The 20,143-nt window shown below is 39.4% G+C and overlaps 2 protein-coding genes across 3 annotated transcripts; both read right to left on the bottom strand.

Moving 5' to 3' along the window:
* Window positions 1-267: 267 nt before the first annotated feature.
* Window positions 268-2,171, bottom strand: LOC136501837 (thioredoxin-like protein CITRX, chloroplastic). Its single transcript, XM_066497366.1, has 4 exons — window positions 1,815-2,171; window positions 1,593-1,715; window positions 758-838; window positions 268-645 (listed from the first exon to the last, which is right to left on the bottom strand). Exons 1-4 carry the CDS (start codon window positions 2,073-2,075, stop codon window positions 529-531), a joined length of 582 nt encoding a protein of 193 aa, XP_066353463.1. The 5' UTR covers window positions 2,076-2,171; the 3' UTR covers window positions 268-528.
* A 2,439-nt stretch (window positions 2,172-4,610) lies between these two features.
* Window positions 4,611-19,640, bottom strand: LOC136499224 (pre-mRNA-processing factor 39-2-like). 2 transcript variants are annotated; one of them, XR_010769943.1, is made up of 14 exons: window positions 19,420-19,640; window positions 18,756-18,853; window positions 18,320-18,549; window positions 17,317-17,484; window positions 16,304-16,664; window positions 16,064-16,207; window positions 14,046-14,198; window positions 13,834-13,950; window positions 13,331-13,408; window positions 13,086-13,235; window positions 7,902-9,701; window positions 5,396-5,449; window positions 4,897-5,228; window positions 4,611-4,786 (listed from the first exon to the last, which is right to left on the bottom strand). XR_010769943.1 is itself a non-coding variant. In XM_066494934.1 (13 exons), the coding sequence occupies exons 1-13, from the start codon at window positions 19,490-19,492 to the stop codon at window positions 5,145-5,147; spliced, it is 3,510 nt and encodes a 1,169-aa protein (XP_066351031.1). In that variant the 5' UTR covers window positions 19,493-19,640; the 3' UTR covers window positions 4,611-5,144. The 2 variants fall into 2 exon arrangements, 1 of the variants encoding a protein (XP_066351031.1); XM_066494934.1 differs by having other exon boundaries at window positions 4,611-5,228.
* Window positions 19,641-20,143: the final 503 nt, after the last annotated feature.

The following is a 20,143-nucleotide window of genomic DNA, read 5'->3' on the forward strand; positions in this document are numbered from 1 at the left end:
TCCTCAAAGGGAATGCTCAACCAGAACTAGCCATTATTATTGATCATGCCATAGCCACCTTGATGTTACCGGTGTGTCCCTAAAGGCCTAAACCAGTGTGTCCCTGTTCGCTTGAACTTATCAGTCTGGCTTATCAGCTACAATATTTTCTCTCGCAACAAATCAGCGAACAGTACTTTCAACGAAGCGAACAGGGACATCTCTGTTCTAGAAGAGCAGTATTACTTGATTTATTATTGAAGTAGTGAGGCAAGAGGATCACACAAATCTATCGATATATCTTATATATAAGCTATTCGATGGGAGTATAATCCTTATTTAATGAGTCATGTAGGTTTTTTTGATGACACAAAATACAAAACAGCAGAGTAACAATTTGCACAGAGGAAACCCTACCATTGGAGCAAAACAAAACATCAAGCACACCAAACTAGTACCTAGTGGTAATACTTAGCCTCATGACAAAATTTTCATCTGCTACAAACAGAAAACATTGCCTATGTGCCTAATACAATAATCTATCAGCTGTCATAACTCATTATCAATGATGTTTCTGATCATATCCATAGGAATTAGCCCCTCAGTGCGTATGGCGTCTTTGTTTTGGTCTGGACTGAAGAAATAAAGCGTTGGAAGCCCTCTTACCTGAATGTTTCATTATTAGTGACTTTAATAATTGAAGTAAAAAATAGGAGAAACCTAAATAAGAATGTAATCAACACTTCGTTGGCTTGAATGAGTGCCATCTAGGGTGTACCTGCATGTCTTTTGCAAACTCATATTCATCATCTGTGTCCACCTTCACAAACAGAGCATTGTCCTCATACTCAACTGCAAGCTGCAATATATTGAAAGGACTGTTTAGAGATACTGCATGATGTATCAACATATGCAGAGCAATTAGATAATCTTCTTGCCCTAAGAAAAGGAGCACACATAGGTGCAAACAGCTCCAAGGTTCAACATAACAGCAATAATTAAACAGAATCCTCAAGTAATTCATTATGATTTAATGGAAACTAGAAATCCAAAAGTGGTTTTCATCAAGATTTTTTCTCCTTGGTCGTCTTTTCACATTATTTTGAAAAGACACGAAAGAAGAATTGCTAATTGCTAAGAATACCAATATTTGTTAGGGGAAGTCTTTTATTATTTTCAGAGATATATTTTTCTTTTTAGTTCATTTCAGATGAAAATTCTAAACTGTCTAAATTACTCTTGGAGGCCTTGTCAACTTGTCCAATACCAGACTACACCTGCTACCAAGCTGTCTAAATTCCTCTCAAATAATATATAGTCTGATATTAATCTAGACTAAGTTGCCCAATGGAGGTATTTAAATATAGTCAGAACCTTCACATATTGCTTAATCCAGCCGAACCTATGCACGGCATAGCTGCGTACCACATTCCTTTCCATTTCATCGCATAGCTTCTGCTGAAGGTGCCACTGACGGCACACAGAACTCGTTTATACCACTGTTAGCATTGGTTGCAACTTCACAGACAGGCATTGTGTTGGCCAAGATAACATCAGTCACACAGGAACAAACAGAACCAGAGGATGGAAAACTGGCAGGGAGCGTGGCTCACCATCTCGATGTCCTGCGCCATCTGAACACAGGGCCCGCACCAGGTCGCGTAGAAGTCAACGATGAGCGGCACCTTCCTGTGCCCCCTCACCAGCTCCTGCACCTCCTCGGCCGACACCTTCCTCTGCAACCACGAACAATGCAAAGCACCGCTCAGACTCGAACTCACCGACTGCTGCCGAGGCGCAGAAAGATTTGCGATCCAGTGAACCGTGCTGCCTACCACGAGGTAGTCTGGCGCTATGTACTTGCCGGAGCCCGGCACGTAGGGAACCACCGTCTCCGCGGAGGCGTTCCGTCGAAGGGTTGGCGCGCGACGGGTGCTCGTGCTGGCGCCTACGCCAACGAGGCTGCAGCCGCGGCAGCGGTCCCCGCGCGCGGGGGAGAGTGGAGCGGGGAGAAGAAGACGCCCAGGGGTCAGGGAGGGTGCACGGAGAAGGGAACCAGCAGCGCACGCCGACAAGAAGGCGGCGGCCGGAGCCATGGCGGAAACGGAGAGGCGCGGTGGAGGGTAGACAAATCCTATCCGGTAGCCTCCGTGGAAATGGTAGTACGGTACTGGGGTTTCACTTGCAGCTGAACCGCCGAGGCGACAAGTATGCCTTTTGCGACTGGCTTTGTGTAAACCAACACTCTCTTCTGTAGAGATATTTGACAAGTTAAAAATGATTTTTTTTACACTTTACCTTTTGTGATAGTCCATTTTTTTATCCTCACTTATAAAACTGGATTTTTAACCCTCTCAACTTTTAGAACCATTTATTTTTACATCTTAAACGGTTTTGGATGACGGTTTTTTCATGTTAGGTTAGCTACGAAGAGGATAAATCAAACTTCTTTGACATTTCAGGATGTAAATTAGACAACAACTATTTCTTTTGAATAATTTGTTCATGGAAAATTTATGCACTAATAATTTTTTTTTCTAAAATCTAGTTTAATCTTAAAAATCCATAGAAAATTTATTTTGACCTAAAAACTATGAAGCTAATTTCATAGTTTTTCTAAAATCATGTTGTATCTTATGGTGCCTAAATTAAAACTATTTGAGTTTTCTATGGACATACTTTGCTTTTTATTTACTAGTAGATGCTCTCATATGTATTATAATTAATCTACATCGATGACTTGACTATGAAAAGCTTTAGGTGACTTTGATAAGAACACAAGTGTCGTGTAATGGTGTAGCCACATCATACTTGATCCTATTCAGGTCATGTTTAGTACAACAAAGTCCGATTTATCCCCTTGCAACTGATATGGCGTTATTGACGTGAAGCCACGTTGCACAAAAACCGTCATCCAAATTTGCTTGTGATGCAAAATTTTTTTTTAAGTAAGGGAGGTTAAAAATTTGATTTTATAATGAGAAGGGAAAATCAGGCTATCTCGAAAGTTGAGTGTCAGAAGTTCCACCTCACAGAATTTGACAAATCGGGGGGTTTTCCTTCATTTTCTATATTTTCATCTTCTTTTCTTCTTGAAAGGACAAATCTGCCCTTGCCTTATCCCATGCAACGATAGACAGCCTGTTCGGTTGGCTGGTTCGTATCGTTGCTGGTTCGTGAAGAAATACTGCTGGCTGGTTTGTGTGAGAGAAAAATACTGTTCTGGCTGGAAATTTACGATCGTTTACGACAAGCCACAGCCAAACGAACAGGCTGAGATTCCACATCAGACAAACCAGCGCTCATATGACAACGAGCAAACAGCCGAATTAAATTTTAATGTGAATATCAAAGTTACATGAAATTTTACATAGATGTTTTTACTATACTCGATCATTACTTTTCATGTTGTATAAAAATAGTTACGAAAATAACAAATGGATTGTCTGAAATAGAGAGCCCAGTGTGTAAGTCTGTATTGCAATATATTTAAGATATTAATTTTCACAATGAAAAGGGGAAGATGGCGGTTTGAGTTTATGGACGTAAAATTATTCTTTTGAATAGTATATACATGTGATCTTGAGTATTTTCAAATATTTATCTTTACTACGAAGTTTGCCTCCTAACTATTTTTAGGTGTGCATGTAAATGTTCTTTTCATCAGTGAAAAGGCAATAGTGTAGGGGTATGACCAATGCTATGTTTATCCTCACTTTATTTTTTTTAACAAAATAAAGTGCAATATGTCAAGAATGATATTATGGTTTTACCTTCATGGTTGCCTAATTATACCTTGCTGATGTCTTTATTTATTAGAGTTTATGTCTTTTATTGCTTTGAGATGTTGATTGCAGTTTAAGTTTAACGCACTTTATTTTTTTGAATAAAATAAAGTGCAATACGCCAAGAATGATATTATGGTTTTACCTTCATGGTTGCCTAATTATACCTTGCCGATGTCTTTATTTATTAGAGTTTGTCTTTTATTGCTTTGAGATGTTGATTGCGGTTCAAGTTTAACGCACTTTTTTGTCAATCAAGGAGTTATGCGTTGACGATCATTCATGGAGTTGCATGAGATGTTGGTATCATCCAACATCAAACTCTCAATTGGAGTTGCATCATGACACACATGCATTTTATATCATTTGGAGAATATGAAACCTTGGAGAGAATGGAAATATGGTTTATGGGCTATGTCCTAACACAGGGCATTTTATATCTCATTTTCTAATCAGATTCTGTACCAAACACAATATAACCATAAAAAAACATAGAATCTAATATTACAATTCCTGTAATTAGTATGCTTGGGCAGGTATACACTTAAAATAAACAATTATGTTCAGTATCTAACATTATCACCTATGACGTTGACACATCGCTAATATGCCAAGTGAATTCCTGTGTACGAATGATCACGACGGCTGTTTGGTCCAGGCAAAAATGTGTACACGTGTACCACCAGGTTGACGGCAGAACTGTAAGTTTCCAGGCTGTTGCTAGCTGCTTTCTTTTCAGCCCTATTGTGCCAGTGCAGATACCGAGAGCTATACCATACATGATATATCATAGTATATATATATATATATATATATATATATATATATATATATATATATATATATATATATATATATATATATATATATATATATATATATATATAACAGGATATCACACGCTTCATCCAAATATATTCTTGATATACCTGCTTGACTGAAGTCTCAATTGAAAAAATCGAGTGCACCTCACTAAGACCCAGCAATTCAACTCTCCAACACATCACATCGCCCCTTTCCCTCTGACATGTGAGCATTACTGAGAATCTCATACCAAGCTATCAACCATAGCTGACATTTTGCAGGATGCGACTCAAAAGAGACTAGTTCTTGGTGATTCAAGTCACCTCACCTGTCAGTTGAATTGCGCGGTGCGCCCACCACTATAAAATTTGTAGCATGGAGTTGAAGCTTCATCACCATTCCGGAAGGGCAGCACATCATCACCACTCTGACAGTATGTTGTCAGCATCCACTGGCAGCAAGACAAGGAAATGGATATGCGCCTTCCATGTTTCTTAAGTATGTTCGTTGATACATTACCCAGATGGTACTTAAATATCTGGCCTTTTGATTAGAAGTCACATGACCCTAAATGATTCAGTGATTTGAGCGTTGTGACTGAGGAGTTGACGGGTAGGATAACTCAGATTGTTCACCGCTGCGCAGTTTGGAACCATCACTCTACAGGAGACAAGTACAGCAGGATTTGAGGATTTTTTTTAGGGAAATCAAGATTGGAAATTGTGAAAAAAATAATTAACTAATACTGACAACAATAGCCTCAAGAATGCCAAACGACATGATTCCACCTGTTGTAATGTGTATGACAAGTGGATAATAAATGTCACCTGTGAAGCTTCAGACAGTTGCCCATGCTCCATTTGCCTGTTCCTTCCATCCTCCTGAAAAAGGGATAATATCTCAGAACAAATGGCAGACAAGATATAGATAGGTTCTCTGCACATGCAGGCAGGGTTGCTCGTGAAGTTTTGAATTAGACAGCAAGAAATCCATGAACCAGCAAATGAGCTGCTTAGCTGACACAAGTTCAGTTCGCAAGCAAAATAACCAAGACAATAGCAAATCTGACATGAGATCCTGGTTCAGTGCCATGCTCAAATTCTCCTCGAAACTAGAAACATACATAACAAGCACTTGGTCAATCCAAGACTCATTTTTGCTTTGTCTGACTCTGTACTCTTGAAAAATCTACGACTACTCTGTAGCAGGTCAGCAGGCAGCCCCAACCAGCCCTATGGCAACTGGCAACTGGCAACTGGCACGGCAGCCAAACAACATATATGGTATTTGAAAATTATATGGTGCCCTGCCAACCTCTTTAGCTAAAATATCATGTTGCAATTTTCTAAAAATCATCACAAAAATCATGTATGTAGTACACCTAAAGTTAAGTGTAGCCACAACAATTCAGTTTGAAATCTATCTTCGACGTTGAGATTCAGAAAACACGTGTCACTGTCAGCCCATGTTGAACAGTGCCATGTTGACTGCTTGTCTACTTTGTTTCTTGACATCTATGATGAATTTTAAACTGGATTGTTGCAACTATACTTAACTTTATATGTCATACATGATTTTTGTGATGATTTTTTGAAACATTGCAACATGATATTTTACTTTAGCTAACGAGGGCGCCAGCCCCCCTGGGCTCCCTGTCCATTGTTGTCATGTCAGCCAATATGGACTTCAGGTGGGCAAATGTGGTCATCATCATGCGAGTGGTGATGATGATGATTATCTTGTAGGTATTGCTCCTTAACACATTATCTCAGAAGCAGAGACGATCATGTCAGCACAAATTGCAAATGTCAGGGTGAGTTTGGAAAGCAACAAGAAAAAATGAGAGGTAGCTGGCTGAGGTCCCACACCCCATTGATGGTGCTGGACCGCACTTGAGCCAAACAGGATGCCAACAGCAAGGGGTCAGAGCCAAATAGAAGAGAGGCACAAGAAAAGAGAAGGGAGATCAAAGATAACTTCGAGACACTTGGAGGTACTAAGCTGACTGTACGAGTGCGCTGACTGATTGATACCAGTGTCACATGTTACGTACTAAGCTGGGAAAGGATGCCCTACATGACTCTTTCCTCAAGAATAGAGTTTAACTCATATAGTCAAATGTGCTCAAGATGAATAGACAATAGAGTAATGCTACCTAACAAAATGGTCTACAAAAACTCTACTTATATGCTCTGCTAACATGAACCACCACCACCACGGTCAAATTCTCCCAATTGAGTTACACTGGTGAGACCGTTGAAGTCCAAGGGTCAATGAAACCCCTGTCAACCAGTTCAAGTTCGAAAGGCTGGCACAAACTTCATAAAAACAAAATCTGGGGGATACCTCTCCCCCTGGACGAGTTTTTTTTTACCACCACCAACCACCAGAGGAAACCTTTCAATTGGTAAGTTCAAATCAGTGTGCACAATTGTTGTTGTCCATGTTAGCATGCAATGCAAGTCGAGTTTTTTGTAAAACATTTTTGCAGGTGTAGCATTACTCAGATGAATATTGGATTCTGATTCACTAGTGTAGCCAAGTAGTCATGAATTACAAGGAAAAATATCTTAAACAAGGGGTTTGGTTAAGTAGTTATCTCTGTAAAAAGGTCCATGAAAGTGAGTAGAGGACATCCATGGTATAAATATATAAACATAACAAAATCAAGAGTGGATATCCATTAGCTGAATAAACAAGATACTCTGTCCCATTTTCCATTTGACTCTCCCTCTCTCACCCTCTGGACAGAAGTTAGAATGGTTCATAAGAATTATAACCTAACTAAATAATGAATATATGCTGAACAAGCCCTCTCCTATGCATATCAACTTTGCTGTTCGCCTAAACGGCCGTTTAGCCCATTTACACACTGTTTAAACGCTACACGGTGGTACACCGTTTCCGTTTAATCATTTGTTTTGACCGTTTAAACGGCCGTTTTGCCCGTTTAAACACCTGTTTTGCCCGAATAATGGGCTAAACAGCAGGTGACCGACTGTTTACCATTTAGCGTTTAGGATAAAGTTTTTCCATACAGTGAAGAGCCAAAGTTTATACCTAAATTAGATATTTGATCACAATAAAACTTGATGTTTGATTTGATAAACTTTTTTATATGAAGCATCCTGAAGCACAACACCTTGAAGAAACGCAGGGGAGCTGGATTAACATAAAAGAATGACAAGAGAATTGAACTTTGGTGTTGAAATACTGCTGAAAATTTTAAAGTTCGAATTTGTTCAAACAAAATTAAAAGTTAGAGTACAGCATGGGCTATCACTCATGTTTATGCCCATACTAATTGTATTTCATCATAATTTGCGTAAGTACCTGAGGATTTGACTTGTAAGTCTGATTCTTGGACCCTTGTTGGTTTTGTTGCTGTTGCAAGTACTGTTGGATCTGTTGTTGCATAATCTGTTGCTGCTGTCGCTGAAGAAGCATCATCTGCTGCTGTTGTTGCTGAAACAGTTGCTGCTGAACTGAGTCTTGCTGTTGCTGTGGCATCTGCAGTACATACTGTTGTTGTTGCATTAACTGCTGCTGAAAGAGCTGCTGTTGCTGAGCTTGCTGTTGTTGATACATCTGCTGCTGCTGTATAAGATACATTTGTTGTTGCTGCTGCTGCTGTTGCTGGAGACAAAGAAGCGGTTGTTGCTGCAACTGCTGGCTTTGTTGATCCATTTGAGGTGCTTGTTGCTGCTGTTTATTTTGGTCGTGTTTGGTATCCCCAGAAGGACACTGACCCTGTTTTTCGTCAGGAAGTTGCTGGACTGGCAGTGCCTGTTGTAGTACTACCTGTTGCTGCTGCTGCACTTGTTGCTGCCAAAGTACCATTTGCTGGTTCAGCTGTTGTACTTGCTGCATAAAATTTTGCTGAAGATGCTCAGTTGGAAGCTGTTGCTGTTGCAGACTCTGCATCTGTTGATTGTGCTGAGCCTGCAGGTAATACAGTTGTTGCTGGTAATATTGCCCCATTTGTGATGCATACCCTTGCATCGTTTGGAGATACTGTTGGTTTCCGTGATTAGACTGTGCAAATAATTGGTCGTGAATTTGTGCAGATGTTTGAACATTCTGAGCCATAGTACGCTCTTGCTGTTGCATGTTATGTGAAAGGTTATTAGATTGATGTGTTTGAGCATTCCCCAACTGGTGTCGAAGTGGAGCTTGAAAACCGACAGTATCCGATTTTGTTTTCGCTAAGTCCAAGCTCAAAGGTTTTGCACAGGCTGAGAGTTGATTTGACTGCGAAGATTGAATATGGTCTTGACTCCCATGACCAATGGCAGAGATTTCCTTGTCACATTCAGTTGGATTTGGACCATCAAAAGACCTCTCTAGGTTTGCATTACTGACAGACAAATCATGCTCTGTGTCTACTTTTACCTGAACCTCCACATGTTGCCTTTCCTCCAGCTCTGGAGATATTCGAGCTGGACCAGAAGAATTTCCTTCATTGTGCATGTTTGATCCAGACGGCAAGTCATATTTTGAGCATACTGTTTCTAGATGGCTGCTTGCAGATACCTCAATGACCTTGCCCTCAGAATTGATGTTCTCAGAGCTAGCAATTGCTTTGGAAGGAGAATCACAGTCACCTGACTCAGCTACAGGAGCCTCCGCCGCACGAGAATTTGTTTTCTCATCATTTTGTTCATGCAACATTAGATCTTGATTACTCTCTTCTTTGGCATGTGAATTCATTTGCTTTTGCATTCCATTTTTGTCCAGGATATGTTCACTGTGAACCATGTCAGTGCATTCCTGAGCTGTCCTGATGGTCTCTTTATGTGAATTGACAATCTCTAAAGCTTTCTGCTCTCCTGCATCCCTATGTCCTTTTCCTGAATCCACAATGTCCTTATCCACTTGTGGTTCACTCTCTTTATCAACTATAAGAGAAAAATCATCAGTTTTGGGTGGCTGTTTCAGTTCGATTGTATCTTCTAAGGATTGATCACGAGCAACCATCAACGGTTCTGTTTTTCTCCTCTTGTTAGTGTCTTGAAGGCTATTCCCCATAGTAGAATAATGCCGTGAAATGTTCCCAGTGCTGTGAGGAAACAGTTTACTATGCCGAGCCCACGCCTTTCTGAGTTCTTTAATACCCCCATAGAGGTCAACAAACTGTGAGCAGGAAAACAAATGAGGCATGCAATATATCGTATACAGGAGACAATGTATTTTAGAGTTCCTGCTGTAACAGCTGCATGTTCCCTTAGCATGACCAGCGAAACAGAGCAAATTTTAAGCAAAGACTAAAATTATCTCTAGTTATTCCAGCATGACACTTAAGATTCACCTTTTTTTAAAAAATCAACTATAATTGAGATTCAACAGAAATAAATGACAACAAGGGAACATCCCTTCCATTCAGAAAATAAAATACGGGAATATCCATTAGCTAAGATGGATTGGTAGGTAAACAAGCATCTTGCCTAATCTGCGACAACAATTTAGCACATGGCTCAACCAAATGCTTATTACTCCTCTAGTCCCAAAAAATATTTCTTCCACTTTTAGTGGTCAGCAATTTACATCACTCAACCTGTGAGCCACAACCAAGTCTCTTGGCCCCTTTTACTATCATTACTATTACCTCTTCTTGCATTTGTATCTAGCTTATCCCAACTTGCTTGGAACAAGAAGCAGAGCGCTCTCTATAGCAGGGTGGGTCAGGTACCCATGGCGAGGAGGAACGGACACCCCTCCCCCCGACCCCACAATGCCTTGATGGACTGGTGGTATAGCCCAATTGATAGCCAGTAGGCCACAGCTCAACAGGTGCCATAACTTCCTCAGCCGCATCTCTCTTTCTCTCTGTGCAGCTCGCTACTCGCCCAACAAATACTGCCACGGTGTCCAACGATTTACTACATTTGAGATATATTATCCCATATAATACACACTAACTGATTTAGTTTTCACAAACAGGTAGGTTCTTTTAGCTATTGGATCTTGGTAATGTTGAATTAATGAATTATAGTAGGTGTTAAAGACACATACACACACAGTGGGGTGTGTGGTGTGAGTGGTAAAGGGTCCTTAACCCTTCTTTCTTCTTAATATAAAGAAGCGCAGCTCTCCTACGTTTTTCGAGAAAAAAAATTGTGGTGTTAAAGACCGATACCCTTTTTTATGGAAGGTGCCACCTTCAAACTTTAACTATGCCATTTATTAACCATTTGTACTCTTATCTGTGTGATTCAATAAGAATGTGGTATGCGTGCATGATCTTTTATACTACTCCCTCTGTACTGGAATATGAGGTATCCTAGAATTCATATTATGGGATGTCTTATTGCCTGGCCCAAGGTTTGTCGACCTCGGGAATTAGGCGGGCTGGGAATAACTGATCTCAAAACATTGGGGATTGCCTTGAAAGCAAGATGGCCTTGGCTGCAGCGGAGTGTACCAAACAAACCTTGGGCAAATCTGCCGGTCCAGGTCAGTAAGGAGGTCGCTGGGCTCATCTCGGTCGCAGTTCGTACAGAAGTGGGAAGTGGGGCTAATACCCTGTTCTGGAAGGACAAATGGCTGGATGGTCAGGGAATCCAGGAGATTGCTCCTCTTGTTTTTGCTCTGGTTCCTAAAAGGCGATTGAGTAAACGTACTGTTAGTGAGGCCCTTCCTGAGAATAGGTGGATAGAGGACTTACAGGGAGAAATTGGTCCGGCTGCTCTATCTCAGTATATCCATCTCTGGGATCTTTTATCTAGGGTGGAGCTGAATGAGAGCATCCCTGATAGACATTTATGGAGGCTTTCCTCTTCAGGCCAGTACACAGCAAAGAGCGCCTACACTGCCCTGTTTTATGGAGCCATCTCTTTTGAACCCTTTGAGAGAACTTGGAAAACTTGGGCGCCCCCAAAATGCAGATTTTTTATGTGGTTAGTGGCCCATAACAGGTGCTGGACTGCAGACAGGTTAGCAAAGAGGGGCCTCCCTCATCCAGAAATGTGTGTCCTGTGTGACCAGCTTGAGGAAGATCTTCATCACCTTCTTGTAGGCTGTGTTTTTTCAAGAATATTTTGGTTCTCCTTCCTCTCTCATTTTGGTGCTGCAACCCTTGCTCCAACACCTGCTGATCAGAATTTTGATGATTGGTGGAGAAAGATTGATGGTGCTGTTCAAGGTGATCTAAGAAGGGGTCTGAATTCTCTGGTCATCCTAGGAGCCTGGAGCATTTGGCGGCACAGAAATGACTGTGTTTTCAATGGAGCAGTCCCAAATGTTAACTCGGTCCTGTACCTGGCCAAGGAGGAGTCTGCTTGGTGGAGTGTGGCAGGGGCTAAGGGGCCCGAACTGCAACTTAGGTTTCTGCAGGGGGGGGTTTGTGGTCGTCCTTGTAACTCTTTTCCGGTGATTTAGCTTCTATGGTCTAGTGGGTGTGTGGGTGTTTGTGGGTTTTAGTCTCAGTAAGACTATTTCTTTTCTTCTACTAATATAATGATACGCAGCTCTCCTGCGTGTTCGAAAAAAAGAAAAAAAAAGAAGATTATACATTATGAAAAAAAAAACTTCTAACAGACATGCAACTTTGATGTCCTCAATTAAATCTGTACATGTACAGGGAGTTTGATGTAAGAAAGATTTTGCTGTCTTTGTAAAAAAACACCAAAAATTTTATGACCAAGAGGAGAATAGGTAACTTAGTACTCCGAGAATGCTAGTTATGTGCAAAGGCGTTCATGGAAAGTAGCACAAACATTAAAAAAAAGATGACAACTATCATCAAAATCAAAATGAAGAATGCAATTCTGGCTGGAAATGATCAAACAAGGGTACACAAATATTTCTTTCTTAGATAATATAATCATTGAGTAGTGACAAGACAACCCAGTACTAGCCTTGATTCCTTTGTCCTGCCATTTGATAAGCAGGGAATTCCTATTCTGGTCCAAGGTCCCCAAACCAACCATTAAGATACTACAGGCTATAGCACAAGGCTATTTTTATTCAATATATATATATATATATATATATATATATATATATATATATATATATATATCTGAATCCCCAATGCCAACCACCACTATAAACAAAGAAAAAACATGCATAATTTATTGTTGACCGTCTAATGGACCACATCCATTGTCATTGCTCCTAGTTGTAATATCTACCTCTCAGTAAATATTTGATGGGCCGTGTTCAATTCAAAATACATGGTTGGTAAATTTCATGTGGAGAGAAAGCAAAACAAAAGATAACTTTAATTTAGTTATTAACCAATCATTTTAGAAATAAAATATCCAAATTATTTGTGTGAACTTTTCCATCATGTGTAACACAAGTGCGTTGTACCAGTACATATTGAAGAGGATCATATCCTGTGCACACCCCTATTTCATCCAAGTCACCATCTGATTGGTGATTGAAGTGAAGGAGCTGCACAAGTACATAGATGGCCATTTTGCAAACAGCAAATGCAACAGGTACTTGTACACCCCCTACTAAAGGAGCATGTGGGGAGGAAAATAAATGCTTAGCTATTGGAAACTCTCTAACCTCCAAAAACAACAATGAGATATCTTCACGGTCCTCTGTGCTTAAGGCTGTAGATACATCAGATCCTGGAGTCACGGCATTAGAAATAACAGAATCAAGAAGAGGTATGTCTTTAGGCCCTCCATGTGTACTCATGAACTGTATGAATCCCTAATCAGAAAAATAATAAAATAAAAATTACTAAGGCTTCTTTATGTACAGGTAAAGGTAAATATTGTACAAACTGTACTCAATAAATTATGCACCTTAATCAATGGTTTACAGGGTGCACGATTTATTCCCTTGACAAAGACTTGTTTAGCCTCAATAATGCTATGACTTGCCTGTATTGAACAACATGTCAGCCTAAAACAAAAAAAGAAAAGGAAAACATAGTAGTGTAACACAGACACTAGCAACGAAGAATATGTTAGATAAAAGATCAAAAGTTTCCTGTATCTTACCATAGAAGCAGAGACAGATTTTGTTACACACATTGATAATGCACATACAACAGAAAAATCAACAGTTTCTCACATCTTACTTTAGAAGTAGAGACAGAAATTGCTACAAACATTGTTCACACATATATATTAATCTAATTTCAGTCAACTGCAGATATGGGAATACATGTTTGACAAAGAATGAACAACCTACAAGCTGCACATTTCATTTCATGGATTTCAAGGATGTCTTTGCAGAGAGCATGTATAAGAACTGAAATGGGCATAGCATACTTGAAGTTCATGGCAAAGTACTTTGTTCTTACTGCATATATGAACTGAGCAAAATTGCTGTACAGGTCAGGAAGCAACTCTATGTTCTTCTTCTGCACTGCATCCTCAATTGCTATCTCATATATCTCAGAAGCTGCTTTAGTGTTTCCCTATGAACATTTAAACATTGTAAGAGGATAGTCTTCTGGCAAAGGGTGCAAGATTATAAAAGATACAAAAGGGACGAAAATGTATTGGTGTATACCATTCGTTTTTCCATGTTGGCCAGCCTATTAATATTTGCATAAAACCCTGAAGTGAAGTAACTTCTTGCTTTAGTAAAAAGAGAGCGCGCAGCCGGTGCATCACCAATTTGCTCTTTAAACAACGCATAATACATGCAGAAAGTTGGAACTTCCTGCTTGGATGGAAATAAACAAAAGAGAATAAAATAAGAATGAGACTGGTATTGCTAGCAGAAAAGTGCATGTTCTAAATCTTTCCATCCATTAGGTTGTGAAACGCTTGTGACAAAATTCTAATGGTCCATGAATTTAATGAAAGCTTGACTCACGTGCCAAAAAGGGTACATAAAATCAGAAACTGTGCCAAGTCACAACAGGCATGACATATGACAGATTCGTATAAAGCATAATAATGTGAAAGCATTCGAGTAGAGGCTTGCAGAGTGATAGAGGTTCTCAATTCAAAGGAGAGGCAACGAACTTCAATATAGAAGAAAATCAATAAATCTATAATGGCTATCAGTCACCAATTCACCATACTGAGCAAGGAAGAGGAACAAATACAACTTTTAGGTGCAGCTATTTGGAACTGTGTCCCCTCATTTAAAAAAATAAAATATTTTCCAGCATTGTTGAGCATCAGAGTTGAGGGAAAGAGATGTATCAAAAGTGATTGTGTTCTTTGTTGGAACCATTCAATTCGCACCATGGAAGTGGATTAGGAAATCTGGGGTCCCATACAGTAATAAATTTCATATGGCGTGCTATCCTTAATCGTTATTGGACTGCAATAGGTTGTCAGAGAAGGAATTGCCAAGCCCCACGGCATTCCCACTTTGTGATCAAACACCTGAAACCATTAACATCCCTCAGATTTCCTGTGTGGCCGTGAGGGAAGTGTGTTACTGTTTTTCAGAAAATTGGACTGCTAGCTCCTATGGAACTGTAGCAGGATGTGGTGAGGATTGTGAGGTCTTTTATCTTATCCAGAATGTATATATGTTTACACAAAACAATTAATTAGTATACTATGATCAGTTATTTAGTATCTTACGTACTCCCTCAGTCACAAATAAATATGTTTTGAGTTGCTTTAAGTCAAATATCTAAACTTTGACAATCAATATTGTTTTACATATTGAAACTGAAGGTGCTCAGCACTCAGATTCAAATGACAATTATATCATCATACTAGCAATATTTGCTTGAGAAGCTGTTATGGTCAGTACCAAGAGTTAGTGAATGCATGTGTTAACATGAAATTTAATTAGTGCTCCCTCCGTTCCGTTTTACAGGGCGTTACAAGGGTATTTACAGATACCAAGACGTCCGTCCATCGCGCATGCAAACATATTAACTCGCGTAATTATCCACACCGCTGGCCATGAAGTCTGTCCATCATTCCGTTTCTTGCGCAGTACTCAGCCTGTGTTTGTAAATTCTTCCCTGGCTCTTCCACCAAATCAATTCGTTCCGAGAGCATCCGGCACTTCGGTGCTAGGCCCCCATGCATGCATGTGACGCTTCAGCTGTCTTGAGCAATTACCTGCCTCCTCGATACTTCAGCCAGCCTAGTAATATGGCCAAAAGAAAAAAAATGCAAAAGTGCCCTGTATAATGGAATAGAGGGAGTAGACTGGACTCGAAAAGTAGTATCATGATACTATAGAGATATATTACACTAGAAATTAGTGATCAAAAGTCACAGTTCTAAAGACCGTTCCTATACCAAAAAGATTAATTTTGGCAACAAAAGGATTATGAATCATATCAGTTATCATATAGATTGAAATATTGCTAAGGGTTTTGTATCTATATAAAGAAGTTATCTAGTCTCTCCCTCCTTAACCATGCCTCAAAGCCACTGCCACAAAGAGGAGCTCTGTGCCCCTGCCAGTAGTAAGATTGAGAGCAGGTATTGTACCCTTCGTCCTTAGAACCATATCCAACTATGCACATAACACACAAGAACATAGGGTCCTTACACACTCAAAACTATGGGAAGATGTAAAATGCCAAGTATGTTACCAAGTGATACCTTTACAAAACATGATGATGCTCGACCCAGAGCATGGTTTGCAATTTCTCGGCCGCCTTTAGCATCGACATACTCTGAGTAGCGGATCCAAAACTCCGAATAATTAGCACAAGGGATCAAGCACCTCTCATAAAGTTTTACAGCCTGCACAAATGAAAGGCAAGGACATGAAGTAATCAGATTCCCGAATAGAATATATGAAGCTAGCCTTCTGCATAAAAAAAAAACTAAAAAAAATACCCAGTCAAAATCTCCATTCTTCTCAACAAAGTCAAGATACTGGTGCCAGTTTTCAAGCTGATCATCATCAAGTGGATTGACATGAAAAAAAGGCCTTTTTATGGATGCCTCAAAGTAACAGATTTCTTTGTAAATCTTGCTGGACGTTTTGTAGAGCCTCTCCCCAGCAGATAAGTAATGCTTCAATGCTTCAGGACTAAGATGCCCACCTTTTTGGTCAAATAAGTCAGAAATAATAGTTGATATATCCAATTCAGAATCTTCAGCGCCTATCATTTCAGAAGCATGCATTTCTTCTGATAAAATTTCAGCAACACAACTTGTCGCCTCTTGTTCCAATAATGTTAGAAACTTTCTAAAACTGGCACATTTACAATCCCAAGAAAGAAAGAAAAGAGGTCTATTAGTAAGACAAAAAATAATTCAATAAATTAAGAAACTTTGATGCGTGAAGGAATGGACAGTTCTAGTATCAACATCTCCTAGTTATCCAAAGCAATTATTAATATGCAACTTAAGGGCCTGCATAAATCTCTTGGCAATCCTATTAGATGTATTTTAACCTTGATCGGTAAGGTCAGCGTTTTGCTATGGTCTGCAAAAGATTTCATTTGAGTTGAAGTACAAGAATTAGATTTCTCGAACATCCTAGCATATTCTTTTGTAAGTAGTAACTGGAGGTTAGCTATTTGTCATTGTCTCCACATATCAAGAGGAGGTGGCAGTTTAATGTCAGCTCTGCATTGACTAACTCAAAAAACAATTTACTATTATATAACCAGGTCGTCAATCACATTGATAATATGATTCAGGATCGGAGCTTAACAGAAAAGAAGTTATATTTTATCATTTACCATTAGTATGAAGAGTAAAAGAGCAGCATAACAACTAACAAGAGCAGCAGCAAAACCCTCCATACTCATAAGTAATAATAATAGGGAGAACAGCCCAATTGCAGTACCATAATTCCTAAAGTGCAAATGTTAAATCAATGTGATATCATGAGGATATACCTTTCATAATACATGTGCAACTTCTTTGTGGGAAATTTCAGTGTGTTGATAAAAATGGTGGCAAGCTGAACCAGCTGCTTCTGAGAGGTTTCAAATTCTATATACATGTCCCACAGGTGATAACACAAATAGTCCTTTCCAACAAGAGATAAAGCCCTCTCGAATAAACTGGCATGTATGAAGAGGTATTAGTACGAGATATGCACAAGTTACACATGATAAAACTTGAGAGTAAGTTGACCCCATCAGAAAAGGGTCAACATTATATCAAAACAATCAAGGGATGCTTATTCAACATTTTGCACATTTATAATTTGCTAAAGGCAACATCCATATTGAATTCTGAGATGTCATGTGTATCCATTTAAACAAAATCCTTCCATTTCACATTCCAGGTTAATTCTAAAAGAGAATGTTGTCACAAATTCAGTATAATCCAATTTCACGACATATGAAAAATTTATCAGGTTATGATGCTTATAATATAAGTATTAACAACAAATTTCAATCGGTGAGTGGATGGTTTGGGTGGGGGAGGGGACAGAGAGATTTGAATGGTTAATATATTTTAATGAGGGTACCAGGCTACCAGCAATACGTTGTTTCTCTTCCCGAGGTCTTCACTTCTTTTATCATCATGCTCAAAGTCTCTCTAGTCTGATCTGATACCCGTATTGAAAATTTACTCCATATAAGAAAATGCTCATCTTTTTCTAGTAATTATTTGTCAAATCAATGTTCTTTCAGCCCTAATCTTTCAATTCTATCTACTAGGTAGAAGTTAGGAATTAATAATAAAAAAATATCCATTATAGCTGAACAAATTCTCAATTTGTGGCATTCAAAACATACAAGCTAACATGAAATGTTAAGAATTGCGCATAAAGATCAAAATGGGCAAAGGAAGAAAATGGTAAGACTAAGGAGAATGGAAATTTTCGCATCAGTGTAAATAAGAAGAAAAATTGATTCCAAACACAGATCAAACTGATGTTTCCTTCACCTTCTGATATGAGCAGGTTCTTCAAATGCACATATACCAAACCCACAGTAACTGACCCAAATATCAACAGAATGAGGTACAGCGTGGACAGCTTGTTCATAAACATCCACTACATATCTGGTTGTGCATAGTCGTGCCTTGTGAGCTGCATACTTGATCCAGTAACCATAGCACAAAGGAAATTCCAACAAGAAGCTATGGTATACCAAGCTTATAACTTCTATGTCATCCTGAAAGAACATTATCATCAGAAACCAGATGAATGTTTGTAACATACATTGGCACAGCATTCAAAACCATTGAAAGGACTCAAAGAAGACACATCAGTCTATCAATCTCTGTATGTGGTCATGGGACCTCACATGAGGAAAAAAAGAGAGGCAGTAGCAAAGTATGAAAATAAATTAAATAAAACACTAAGAAAGATTCCACTTACTGCTGATGCTCCCTCTGCAGCATTTATTAATGATACCCAAGCATCAAAATCTCCCGTGTTGCTATCACATAATAATCGAACTCTGGTCTTGAAAAAATCTGGTAGAGAAGCAAACAGTCATGTTCAATGCATTGTTCAGATACAACTCCAGTACCAACTGTCAGCAGATGAGCAGAGACAAAAGATTCCACCAAATCACATGAAATGAGCTTCATTTTATACTTGTTAGTGAAAATACCTTGTTGTTGCTACTCAAAAAAAAGAATTAGCAAAGAACCCACTGGACGAAGTACTAGACAAACTAACAAAACCCTAAAACCTACTTAAAGAGTTCACAGTGATGAGGTCAATTAGACATGATCTCCATTTAACATGTAGGTATCAGCACTTGCTGAATTCTTAACCAAGACACACAAAGTGGTACAAAACGACCTACTACTACTAGATAGGGACTGACACTCCTCCCAAACAGGTTTAGTACCATAACCCCAAAATCAGCGTTAACGTAGCTCAGACCACACTTTAAAACCTGGAAACCTTTACCTGAATCCCTGAATTAAAAAGGAGCTGGGTTTTAAGGGTCCTTCAATTTAGTTGAAATCCGCAACAAATTTAACTAACGCAAATCCCTCGAAAGGGAAAGGGAAACACGGGATCTGCTCACCAAGCTGCGACGATGGGAGCTCAGGCGCCGCGGCGTCCGACGCGAGGGCCATGGCATCGGCCTCCGGCTCCATCTCCACCTCCGGTGGCGCCAACGTGGCCGTCGCTGGCAGGGCCGCGGTATTGGGTTCGTGTCTTGCCCAAGTCCGTAACGGTTGCTCTCCTCTCCCTGTGGTGTAGGACTATGGACCTGCGTTTCCTCCATTTCCATCAGCGAGCCAGCAGAAATACCTGCAGGTTCTGAAGTACGCGGAGTCCGTCGTCCAAAACTCCAAAAATAAGTCTCTATCTCAGTTTTTGACGAGTCAAATGATCTCAATTTTAACTAGATTTATAAAAATAGTATCAAAATTTACATCTTCAAATAAATTTACTTTAAAAATATCTGACATAATTAACCTAATAATGTTTATTCAATATCATAAATATTAATGTTTTTATATATTTAGTTAAAGTTAAAATTATTTGGCTTCTCAAAATATGAGATACTCCCTCCGTCCCGTTGTTTCTGTCGTCGTAGCTCTGAACCAGGTGCATCATTGCAGGTCTGAACCTGGACATCCATATGACTAGATACATGGACTTCTTTATGAACCTGGTCACTTAAATACTGAGCTAGAACGACAATTGTCATGGGACAGAGGGAGTAGTGACTTATTTTGGAACAGAGTAAGTATATCTAAGATGTTTAGTAGGAAAACAAGAAGTGGCATGAAATATTTTGA

This window comes from Miscanthus floridulus, chromosome 13 (assembly GCF_019320115.1).
Source record: "Miscanthus floridulus cultivar M001 chromosome 13, ASM1932011v1, whole genome shotgun sequence".
Taxonomy (NCBI): domain Eukaryota; kingdom Viridiplantae; phylum Streptophyta; class Magnoliopsida; order Poales; family Poaceae; genus Miscanthus; species Miscanthus floridulus.

What these genes read in the sequence shown, in the direction of transcription:
- LOC136501837 (XM_066497366.1), bottom strand. Translation starts at nt 2,075, where the DNA reads ATGGCTCCGGCCGCCGCCTTCTTGTCGGCGTGCGCTGCTGGTTCCCTT. An exon ending in TGGCGCAGGACATCGAGATG is followed by an intron (nt 839 to 1,592) that starts GTGAGCCACGCT and finishes AATATATTGCAG; the next exon opens with CTTGCAGTTGAGTATGAGGA. An exon ending in AGTTTGCAAAAGACATGCAG is followed by an intron (nt 646 to 757) that starts GTACACCCTAGA and finishes TGAAACATTCAG; the next exon opens with GTAAGAGGGCTTCCAACGCT.
- LOC136499224 (XM_066494934.1), bottom strand. Translation starts at nt 19,492, where the DNA reads ATGGAGCCGGAGGCCGATGCCATGGCCCTCGCGTCGGACGCCGCGGCG. An exon ending in GCTCCCATCGTCGCAGCTTG is followed by an intron (nt 18,854 to 19,419) that starts GTGAGCAGATCC and finishes CTTCTCTACCAG; the next exon opens with ATTTTTTCAAGACCAGAGTT. An exon ending in CTGCAGAGGGAGCATCAGCA is followed by an intron (nt 18,550 to 18,755) that starts GTAAGTGGAATC and finishes ATGTTCTTTCAG; the next exon opens with GATGACATAGAAGTTATAAG.